Source organism: Eptesicus fuscus, chromosome 7 (assembly GCF_027574615.1).
Source record: "Eptesicus fuscus isolate TK198812 chromosome 7, DD_ASM_mEF_20220401, whole genome shotgun sequence".
Classification (NCBI taxonomy): domain Eukaryota; kingdom Metazoa; phylum Chordata; class Mammalia; order Chiroptera; family Vespertilionidae; genus Eptesicus; species Eptesicus fuscus.
In genome coordinates, this window is record NC_072479.1 from 16,578,594 (window position 1) to 16,590,882 (window position 12,289).

General features: G+C 40.9%; 1 protein-coding gene across 4 annotated transcripts in view; it reads left to right on the forward strand.

Moving 5' to 3' along the window:
- KDM5A (lysine demethylase 5A) overlaps nt 1-12,289 on the forward strand; it is a 103,702-nt gene that overhangs the window by 70,302 nt on the left and 21,111 nt on the right. For all 4 annotated transcript variants that reach the window (XM_054718773.1, XM_054718771.1, XM_054718772.1 and 1 more), the window contains 3 exons: nt 2,565-2,726; nt 5,802-6,353; nt 6,726-6,869. In XM_054718773.1, coding sequence (XP_054574748.1) covers nt 2,565-2,726; nt 5,802-6,353; nt 6,726-6,869 — 858 coding nt within the window. The remainder of the gene's footprint in view (nt 1-2,564; nt 2,727-5,801; nt 6,354-6,725; nt 6,870-12,289) is intronic.

The window sequence follows — 12,289 nt, forward strand, 5'->3', positions numbered from 1 at the left end:
CATTATGCTCAATTAATATTTGACAAAAGAGGCAAGAGCATACAATGGAGTCAAGACAGTCTCTTTAATAAATGGTGTTGGGAAAATTGAACAGATACGCAAAAAAATAAAACTAAACTACCAACTTACACTGTATACAAAAATAAACTCAAAATGGATAAAGGACTTAAACATAAAACAGGAAACCATAAAAATCTTAGAAGAATCCATAGGTAGCAAAATACCAGACATATGTCATAGCAGTATCTCTACCAATACAGCTCCTAGGACAATGGAAACTAAGGAGAAAATAAACAGATGGACTACATCAAAAGAAAAAGCTTCTGCACAGCAAAAGAAACTATCAACAAAACAGCAAGAAAGCCCACTACATAGGAGAACATATAAAGGGTTTAATCTCTAAAATTTATAGAGAACTCATACAGCTTAACAAAAGAAAGATACTAGTAAATCCAATCAAAAAGTGGGCAAAGGACCTAAATAGATATTTTTCAAAAGAGGACATACAGAAGGCCAAGAGACATAAAAACATGCTCAAAAGTCACTAATCATCTGAGAGATGCAAATCAAAACAACAATGAGGTACCATCTCAGACCTGTCAAAATGGCTATCATCAACAAATCTACAAGTGCTTGTGAGGATGTGGAGAAAAAACCCTCGTGCACTGCTGGTGGGAATGCATACTAGTGCAGCCACTGTGGAAAACAGTATGGAGTTTCCTCAAAAAGTTAAAAATGGAACTCCCATTTGACCCAGTAATCTCACTTCTAGGACTATATTCCAAGAAAACAGAAACACCAATCAGAAAGGATATATGCACCTCTATGTTCATAGCAGCACTATTTACAATAGTTAAGATTTGGAAACAGCCTAAGTGCCCATCAGCAGATGAGTGGATTAAAAAACTGGTGTATCTACACAATGAAATACTATGCTTCTATAGAAAAAGAAGGAATTCTTACCATTTGCAACAGCATGGATGCAACTGGAGTACATTATGCTAAGCGAAATAAGCCAGTCAGAGAGAGAAATATCACATGATGTCACTCATTTGTGGAATATAATGAACAACATAAACTGATGCACAGAAATAGAACCAGAGACATAGAAGCATTGAATAGACTGTCCAATCTATGATGGAAGGTGAGGAGGTAAGAAACCAACCAAAGGACTTGTATGCATGCATAACCAATGGACACAGACAGTAGGGGGGTGAGGGAATGTGCTGGGGGGTGGAAGTGGCCGGGGAAAGGTCAATGAGGGAAAAAGGAGACTCATGTAATACTTTAAACAGTAAAGAATTTAAATTAAAAAAAAGTACAAACTAATTCAGAATGTTCATGGGGATGTAATGTATAGTATAGGGAATATCCTATATAATATAGTAAGAGGAATATGCTAATTATCCATTACGCTGTGAGGCGTAACGACCGACTGTCTAATGACCAGATCATGGATCTGAAGTAGGGTGGGGCAGCGAACTACAAGTGGGTAGTGGAGATCTACAGGAGGGGGCAGGGCAGCAAGCTATGAGGGGAGGGTGATGGGAGCTACAGGAGGGCGGGGCAGCGGGCAGAGAGCTATAGGAGGGCGGCAGCGACGTACTGGCCCAAGGATTCATGCACAGGGCTACTAGTAGTCAATCATATCCTAATAGCTCTGTATCATGTCAGATGGGTTCAAGGTTTATCAGGATGATGACTTAGTAAGTTATGTAATGTCTAATTACTGGGGTGTATACCTGAAATTAATATAGTAATGTATGTCAACTATAATTGAAAATGAAAAAATGATAAATAGTAGTTAAGGGCATAGGCTTTGAAATATAGTTTCATGTTTGAGGACTGGCTCTGTAATTACTAACCCTGTGTCCTTGGGCAAGTTGTTTCCTTTCTGAGCCTCAGTTTCCCGTTTGTAAAATATAGACCAGTGATGGGCAACCTTTTGAGCTCGGTGTTTCAGACTTCGCCAAAAAACTGAGCATAACTCGGGTAGTGTGTCCCTTTGAGGGAAAAAACATTATTTCGCAATATTTATAGTTTAAAAAACATAAATGTTTCATCCTCGGCATGCGGCTGCCTTAGCGGCCGCGTGTCATCAGAAATGGCACTGACACGCGTGTCAGAGGTTCGCCATCACTGATATAGACAATACTTACTTCAGAGGGCTGTTTTTTTTTAATTGAATTAGGTAATGTGTGTTAACCCCTTAAGAAAGTGCCCAGGACTTGGTGAGTAGTCAATAAATGGTTCCTTTTATTATTTTCAGTTTTAAGAATTTTTTTTTTTTTAAACCTACCAGACCTGAGGCCCTGAACCTAACTGTCCCTTATACCTGGGCTCCTGAGCATTAAAGAGAAAAAATCAACATGATATAGAAAAATGTTAGTTACATGCAAACAAGTGATTAGAATAAGATGGAACTTGGGAGACATTGTAGAAAATAGGTCTAGGCAAAGTACTGAAAATTAGGAGTCACCAGAGATTCGGAAATTACCAAAAAATCGGTACAGCGGTCTGGTAGGGTTAAAACCAGAGCTCAGTATTTGGTTTTATTTTTATAGGTGCTAAGTCCCCGAACTGACATTGGTATATATGGGAGTGGTAAAAACAGAAGGAAAAAAGTAAAAGAACTAATAGAAAAAGAAAAAGAAAAGGATCTGGACCATGAGCCTCTGAGTGATCTGGAGGAAGGATTGGAGGAAACCAGAGATACAGCCATGGTGGTAAGAAATTATGATATGCATTTTGACTTTGTATGGTGAATACAAAATTCTGTGAAGATATTAGCGCATTCACTGTTTTTACGTTTTTAACTGTTTTTATTTTTATACTAGAGGCCCGGTGCACAAAATTCGTGCACGGGGGAGGGGGTCCCCTCAGCCCAGCCTGCACCTTCTGTAATCTGGGACCCCTTGGGGGATGTCCGACTGCCAGTTTTGGCCTGAACCAGCAGTTGGACATCCCTTTCACAATCTGGGACTGCTGGCTCCTAACTGCTCACCTGCCTGCCTGCCTGATCGCTCCTAACTGCCCCCCCGCCAGCCTGATCACCCTTAACCACCTCTGCCTGCCAGCCTGATCGCACCTAACTGCCCCCTCCCCCCTGCCAGCCTGGTCACCCCCAACTGCCCCCCCTACTGGCCTGGTTGTCCCTCACTGCCCGCCTCTGCCAGCCTGGTCACCCCTCGCTGCCTCCCCTGCTATCCTGGTTGCCCCCAACTGCCCCCCCTCCACCGGTCTGGTTGCCCCCCCTGCCCCCCCCTGCCAGCCTGGTCGCCCCTCACTGCCCCCCCTGCCAGCCTGGGTGCCCCTCACTGCCCCCCCTGCCAGCCTGGTCGCCCCTCACTGCCCCCCCGCCAGCCTGGTCGCCCCTCACTGCCCCCCCTGCCAGCCTGGTCGCCCCTCACTGCCCCCCCTGCCGGCCCGGTCACCCCACGCAGCCTGATGTTCAGTCGTTTGGTCGTCCCTCACTAACCGCCCTGCCAGCCTGGTCGCCCCACGCAGCCTGCTTGTTCAGTCGTTTGGTCGTCCCTCGCTAACCCCCCTGCCGGCCTGGTCATCCCATGCAGCCTTCTGTTCGGTTGTTACTGTGAGGACGTTGTGACCAATTTGCATATTACTCTTTTATTAGTATAGATACTTTTCTCTGGCTTTATGTTTATATATATTTCAGATATTTTTTTAATATTTATAATCAAAGTATATAAAAAGTTTACTATTCTGTTCTCTCCCTGAAATATTTTCTATATCGTTCTTTATTGTTGTCTTAATAGTTTAATATTTTATCAAATTTTCTATAATTTGCTGAACTTTTATCTGATAGTGAACATTTGGTTGTTACTAAGTGTTCACTATTATGGATACTAATAAAGTGAACTTCTTTGTATATAGCTTTTTCCTTTTTAAAAAAATATGTTTTCATTGCTTTCAGAGAGAAAGCGGGGGAGGGGGAAGAGATAGAAACATCAATGATGAGAGAGAATCATTGATTGGCCGCCTCTTGCACGCCCCCTACTGGGGATCAGGCCTGCAGCCTGGGCATGTGCCTCTGACTGGAATTGAACCTGGGACCCTTCAATCTCCAGGCGGTTACTCTACCCACTGAGCCAAACTGGCTAGGGCGCTTTTTCCTTTTTCAAGTTATTTTCTTACACTTGACTCTTAGGAATTGGATTACTGGGTTAGAATTTAATGGCTTAATACTGTTGTGCTTTTCAAAGGAATTGTATCAGCTTACTGATATCTGCTGCTGTTTAAAATATCTTCCTTTTCTTAGTAGCATTCAACAGTATAGTGAGTGCTCAATAAAATATTTATAGGTAATTAGGTGAAGGCATTAAGAAGTACAAATTGGTTATTACAGAATAGTCATGGGGATGTAATGTACAGTATGGTGGCGTTTTTTGTTTTGTTCTGTTTGTTTTTGGTTTTTGTTTGCGAGTAGGAAGAATGTGTGTTAAGATGACTAGGAACCTGAGGAAAGAGAAAAATAAAAATGAATTTGGTCAGTATGTAGTAAGGAGTTGCATATGGTGTTTCTGCCTACAAATGATCCTATGTTTTTTGTTTTTTTTTCTTCCCAATTTTAGTTTTCAATTATAGTTTGCATTCAACGTTATTTTATACTAGAGGCCTGGTGCACGACATTCGTGCACTGGGGGGGGGGGGGTCCCCCAGCCCGGCCTGCACTCTCTCACAGTCCGGGACCCCTCACTCCTTACCTGCCCGCCTGTAGCAGAGGTGGGAGAGGCTCCCGCCACCACTACTGCGCTTGCCAGCTGTGAGCCCAACTTCTGGTTGAGTGGCGCACCCCCTGTCGGAACATCATAGCGACTAGTCGTTAAGCCATTCGGTCGATTTGCATATTAGGGTTTTATTATATAGGACTAGTTTCGGGTGTACAGCATAGTGGTTATCATATACTTTACAAAGTGTTCCCCCCAAGAGTCCAGGTACCCACCTGGTACCATAAATAGTTATTACAATATTGTTGCCAAATGATCCTATTTTGAGGCCAGCAGAAATGATTTCTCATTAGGGAGCCTGCCTAACAGGTTATCTTACCAGGCAAATAGAATAGGAAATTATTTCAAAATGATAAAAGTTTAAAAAGAAAATCTACTGACAGTATTCATGATAATTAAATATTACTTGCCTTCATTTACTTTTTTGAAATGAGCTACATAAAATCTTGTTATAATTGGTCATCAGGCTGTGTCATTCTACTATTACATAGATGCCTTCTAGAAAGAAATAAGAATTGATTTGTATAGAACTTCCTCCCAGGGAATGAATTGCCAGTGGATGGGAAGCTAGTATTTATTGAGTGTTTACCTTGTGCCAAGCATCAAGTTAAGCATTTTGATGTGTTATCTTATTTAATCCTTAAAACAACAAAATGGGTTTGGTGGTATCCTCATTTTTCAGAAAATTGAGATTCAGAAAACTTTTGCCTCAGTTCAACAATATATAAGTACAAGAGCCAAGCTTCATACTTAGGTTGCTTGACTTCAAGGCATATTGTCTACTGCACCCTACAAAGAATTCAAAGTACTCTACTGATGAAATTGTCAAATATGGTAGCATTTTGCCCATTTCACACAGGAATGTTTACATGGAAACTGTCACACTGCCCCACATTTTAGGAAATGATTGAAAACTGATTTATTTTTTTTTTTAAGGACAATGCTTTGTTATTTTAAGGCCACAATTTGGAGATGATCCCTCAGCCTTAAGGATTTGGTATTTTTGGAGTATTTTGCAGTGACTCCTTTCTTTTAAATGTTCTTTGTGTACAGGTGGCAGTTTTCAAAGAACGCGAGCAAAAAGAGATTGAAGCCATGCATTCCCTCAGAGCAGCCAATCTAGCCAAGATGACAATGGTGGACCGCATAGAAGAAGTAAAATTTTGCATTTGCCGCAAGACAGCCAGTGGATTTATGCTGCAGTGTGAACTCTGCAAAGACTGGTTCCATAATAGCTGTGTTCCCCTGCCTAAGTCAAGTTCCCAGAAAAAAGGGTCTAGTTGGCAGGCTAAGGAAGTAAAATTCCTTTGCCCTCTTTGTATGCGGTCTCGAAGGCCAAGGCTAGAGACTATTCTGTCACTCCTAGTATCCCTTCAGAAGTTGCCTGTACGGTTGCCTGAAGGAGAAGCCCTACAGTGTTTGACAGAACGTGCTATGAGTTGGCAGGATAGAGCCCGGCAGGCTCTAGCCACAGATGAACTGTCTTCTGCCCTGGCCAAACTGTCTGTGTTGAGCCAGCGTATGGTGGAGCAGGCAGCTCGAGAAAAAACTGAAAAGATCATCAGTGCAGAACTCCAAAAAGCAGCTGCCAATCCAGACTTACAGGCAAGTTTAGGATTTTCTTTTTTTATTTCATGAGATAATGTTGTCAGTGTGTAAGTAGTAAATCAAATCTATCTTACCAGTTAGTTGATTTGGAAGACAACAGTAAGTTGCCAGCAGTTAGATTATCCATAATGTCTTCTTTCTATATACACCCATAGGATTTTGAATATATACCTAAGTCATTTTAGTGAAAAATTATTTGGAAATAATATTCAAGTGGACCTTGGTATCATGGGCAAATAATTTGCTCTGTACTAACTGGTGAACTCTGTTAGCCACTTTGCAAGTTCATTACATTTTGGTAGTCATAATCACATATTAACCGTTTAATGGTGTGTCTCTCTGTTCATCCTGAAATTGTTTGTTGTTTAGGGACACTTACCTAGTTTCCAGCAGTCTGCTTTTAACCGGGTGGTGAGCAGCGTATCTTCTTCCCCTCGACAAACAATGGATTATGATGATGAAGAAACAGATTCTGATGAAGATATTCGGGAGACATATGGCTATGACATGAAGGTAATTACATGGCCAGGTGTGTGGGTTTATATCTGATCACTGGGTTTGTTTAAAAAGATGATTGAGGCTTAAGAGTAGAAGAGAAAGCTAGTAATCTATTTATCTTGAGTTTATGGTGATAGCATTTTTTTTTTCAAAGCTCCAAAAAATATAGATTGATGATGAAATAACAGGTTTGTTTTTCTTTTAAGAGTGGAATTTTAAACTTTATTTTTTGCACCTTGTATCTCTTTAGGGCTTAGAGGGACTAGCAAAATTATTCATTTAGTTACTGAAAGCTTTCATGGCTGATTTAGTATTTTTTCTTTGATTGTTAACATCTAGTTATTTTTTTAAAATTCCATTGTATCTTGCTTTGGGTACTTTGTTTTAGTCTCTCATCTAGATTGAATATCATAGTCAGAGATGGGTTACACTTGGCCTTACGGTTTGAATTTGCAGTTACAGTTGCAGTTAGAATATATTATTTGCCCTTAATATGATTATTTTGATAATGATACCACACTGGTGGTAAAGAGAAAGTTTTGGCAAGTTTGTTTTGTGTTGGATTTTATTGGCCTTTTATTGTTATTTCGTGTCAGGCCCAAATCCTTGTCGTTTACCTAGTAATATTATTTGTTGTTCTATTTACAGTCTGTGCCTATAACCAGGGAGTTTGTGCTCTTTTGTATGAAAACCTAGGGTGCAATCTTTTCTTTACCCTTTAACTATCTTTTTTTGGTCTTTGCAGCATGCAAATCAGGTAGGTAAGCTCATTCTTAGAGCAATGAATATCATCAGCATTGAATTCCCAGAATATAAAATTAAAACCATCCATCATAGATGCTTGTAAATTATTTGCTGGAAATATTTTTTCAAGATACAAATGGATCCGGGGGCCCCAGCCTGGTCGCTTGGTTATTTGGAGCATTATCCTATACACCAAAAAGGTTGTGGGTTTGATTCCTGGTCAGGGCCCATACCTAAGTTGCGGGTTCAATATCCAGTTGGGCAAGTATGGGAGGCAACAGCCCAACGATGTTTCGATCTCCCATATCGAAATGTTCTCTCCCTCTTCCTTTCCCTCTTCTTCTCTCTTCTTTCCTCTCTCTTCCTCTCAAGTCAATAAATACATCCTCAGATGAGGATTTAAAAAGCAATGGATTCAGGGGATGTTTTAATGAGGAAATTTATAGTTATATGAAATAAAGACTTGAGAAAAGTTGAAACTTGAATTACCCTGTTAAAATAAGGTCTGAGTACCTTGAAGTTACCCTGAAGTTAATGACCATCTTTGTATAGAATGACCAGGAGCAGCTATGAGGAAATGCAGCCCAAGCCACATATAAGTTAGTTACTTAATACTAGAATTGCCTGTTTGCCATAACTGAGAGGCCTCCAATACTTGGATTATCTTTCTAGCACATTAATAATCAACCACTACTATAGAATTGCTAAATAGGATGGGCTTTGCTTGGAAGCAGATTGGTAACCTATGAATAAAAAACATCACAAGTATTACATGACTTCAGGGCTAGGGATCAAAACTATGGTTTGATATGGTTGTAAGCAGTAGTAGTCCTTTTCTGTAAAATTTATATGAGTCTCAGCCTAGTTTCTATTTTGATCCGGGGGTATTGACAACGTGAAAAATAAAATTATGGATTTTACAGTGTTAGCAATGTGTTTGACAGCTTGAAAACTGGAAGAATGGTGGCAAGACTTAATGGCAATTCAAAGTAAAAGTTACCTGGATATAGATATTTTTGCATTAAAAAAATTACATATTCTTTAGTATTTTCCCATAGAACAAACAGTGTAATGAAAATTATATTTGCCAATTTATTTGCATTTGGCTTGGTGATTTTTTTCCCTTTGATGTCCCCTCGTTATGTCTCCATGAATTCATCCTTGAAATAGGTTGAATTTAATGTCTTGACTTAAGGAAGAGTCCCATACTGGTTTAGGAAGAAGAGTACATAATTATGTAGAAAAATCAAATCAGTCATTTGATCTTATTGTAGTATTTAAAAAACAGATGATTTATGCTTTGCATTGTTTACTTCATTTTGTATGACATTCTGTTATCACCACTAAAACACTCTGAGCAGCAATTCAAGAATTTTATTACTTAGGAAATATATATTTAATGAAGCAATATGTCAGATCTTTTGTGATTGTGTCTCAGATAACCTTCTTTCAGATATTTGTATAATTATTCCCTTTTAAGGCATATTCTTTACCTTTACTGAAACTGTTTATTCATATTATAGTTTACTAGAGGCCCGGTGCACGAAATTCGTGCATGGAGGGGGGGTTGTCCCTCAGCCCAGCCTGTACCCTCTCCAATCTGGGACCCCTCAAGGGATGTCCCACTGCCCGTTTAGGCCCGATCCCAGGGATCGGGCCTAAACGGGCAGTCGGACATCCCTCTCACAATCCAGGACTGCTGGCTCCCAACTGCTTGCCTGCCTGCCTTCCTGATTGCCCCTAACCGCTTCTGCCTGCCAGCCTGATCACCCCCTAACCACTCTGCTGCCAGCCTGTTTGCCCCCAACTTCCCTCCTCTGCCAGCCTGGTCACCCCTAACTGCCCTCTCCTGCAGGGTTGATCACCTTCAACTGCCCTCCCTTGCAGGCTTGGTTCCTCTCAACTGCCCTCCCTTGCAGGCCGGGTGCCTCCCAACTGCCCGCTCCTGCTGGCCATCTTGTGGTGGTGATCCTGTGTCCACATGGGGGCAAGATCTTTGACCACATGGGGGCAGCTATATTGTGTGTTGCAGTGATGATCAATCTGCATAGTACTCTTTTATTAGATAGGATAGAGGCCTGGTACAGGGGTGGGGGCCAGCTGGTTTGCCCTGAAGGGCGTCCTGGATCAGGTGGGGTTTCCCTGGGGGTGTGGGGTGGCCTGATCGAGGGGCCTGTGGTGGTTTGCAGGCCGTCCACGCCCCCTGGCAACGCAAACAGAGGCCCTGGTATCTGGAATTTATTTTCCTTCTACAATTGAAACTTTGTAGCCTGGAGCAGAGCCAAGCCTAGGGCTCCCTCTGAGGCCTGCCGGCAGCCATTTGTGTTGGGGTTATAATTGAAACTTTGTTGCCTTAAGCAGGTGGGCCTGGCCAGGGTGTGTAGAAAGCTTTGCTTCCCCTGTTGCCGGCGGCAACCCTGGCCTGCTCTCTCAAGCTCCATTCTGCCGCCATTTGTTTGAATTTGTTTACCTTCTATAATTGAAACTTTGTAGCTTGAGTGGAGGCTTAGGCCTGCAACGGCTGGCAGAAAGCTTGCCTTTCTCTGTTACCTAGGAAACCTTGCTCTCTGTGGCTGTAGCCATCTTGGTCTGGGTTAATTTGCATACTCGCTCTGATTGGATGGTGGGCGTGGCTTGTGGGCGTGTCAGAGTTATGGTCAATTTGCATATTTGTCTATTATTATATAGGATATTTTACAAATGAAAAATGTTCAGAATTACAAATATGTGCAGAATTACACATTAGAAAGGAGGGTATAAAAGAGTAGCAATTATTATCTTCCAGGAAGTTATTTTTTATATCCCAGTACTTGCTTATTTTAGAGAAAGACAAGTTAAATACTTAGATTCTTTTATTTTTTTCTTCTCACCTTTGTTAATACTTGGGGGTGGCTTGCGCTTTAGTGGAAATAGAGTAGGTTTTGTCTTGACTTTAGTCTGACCTAGTACCAGATAAGATGGAGTGATAGATCTATATATAAAACCCATTTCTCACTGAGAGGCCATTCATCCTGCATATTTGCCATTGGTGGGACTGAACTATAATTTTCCTCCGTAGGAAGAGTAATTTGTTTAAGCTTGCTATTTATCAACCTATCTGTGTCCTTTTTTAAAAAAAAATCTTTATTGTGAGAGTATTATAGATGTCCCTCTTTTTCCCCCCACTGCCCCCCTTCACCCAGTTCCTGCCCCACCCCAGGCCTTTGCCACCCTACTATCTGTCCATAGGTAATGCATATATGCATATAAGATCTTTGTTTAATCTCTTCCCACCTCTCCACCCCGACTTCCATCTGAGAATTGTCAGTCTGTTCCATTTCCATGCCTCTGATTCTATTTTATTCACCAGTTTATTCTGTTTATTAGATTTCTTATTTATTTTTATTTTTAGATTCAATTGTTGATAGATAATGTATTTATTGCCCTTTTATTGTTCATTTTGTTGTTGTTAATCCTCACCTGAGGATATTTTTTCATTGATCTTTTAGAGAGAGTGGAACACAGAGGGAAAGATAGAGAGAAACATCCATGTGAGAGGAACACATCGATTGGTTGCCTCCTGCAGGTACCCTGACCAGGGCCTGGGCTGGGGAGAAGCCTGCAACTGAGGTACGTGCCCTTGACTGGAATCGAATCCAGGACCCTTTGGTCCAGAGGCTGATGGTCTGTCCACTGAGCCAAATCGGCTAGAGCTATTGTACATAATTTTATCTTTTATTTTTTTCTTCTTCTTCCTCTTCTTAAACAATACCCTTCAACATTTCATGTAATACTGGTTTTGTGGTAATGAACTGCTTTAGCTTTTTCTTGTTTGTGAAGCTCTTTATTTGACCCTCAATTCTGAATGATAGCTTTGCTGGGTAGAGTAATCTTGATTGTAGGTCCTTGCTATTCATCACTTTGAATATTTCTTGCCACTCCCTCTGGCCTGCATAGTTTCTGTTGAGAAATCAGCTGACAGTCATATGGGGGCACTCTTGTAGGTAACTAACTGCTTTTCTCTTGCTGCTTTTAAGATTCTCTCTTTGTCTCTAACCTTTTGCATTTAATTATGATGCGTCTTGGTGTGGGCCTCTTTGGGTTCCTCTTGTTTTGGACTCTCTGTGCTTCCTGGACTTGTAAGTCTATTTCTTTCACCAGGTAATGGAAGTTTTCTGTCATTATTTCTTCAAATAGTTTTCAATATCTTGCTCTTTCTATTCTCCTTCTGGCACCCCCATAATGCGAATGTTGGTAAGCTTGAAGTTGTCCCAGAGGCTCCTTACACTATCTTTATTTTTTTATTCTTTTTTCTTTTTGTTCTTCTGATTGGGTGTTCTTTGCTTCCTCATATTCGAAACCATTGATTTGATTCTCGGAATCCTCTACTGTTGAATCCCTGTAAATTATTCTTTATTTCAGTTAGTGTATGTTTAATTTCTGACTGGTCCTTTTCCATGTCTTTGGCATTATACTAAGATCCTTGAAAGTCTCCCTAAGTCTCTTGTAGGTCTGATGAAGATCCTTGAGTAACCTTATAACCATGGTTTGCTTTCTTTCATTTCTTTTATTTGTGACATGTTGCTTTGTCTATGCATTTTGGCTGCTTCAGTGTTTGCTTCTATGTATTGGATAGAGCTGCTATGTCTCCTGGAATTGGTAAAGTGGCCTTGTGTAGTAGTTACCTTATAGGGGCCCAATTGCTCAGCCTC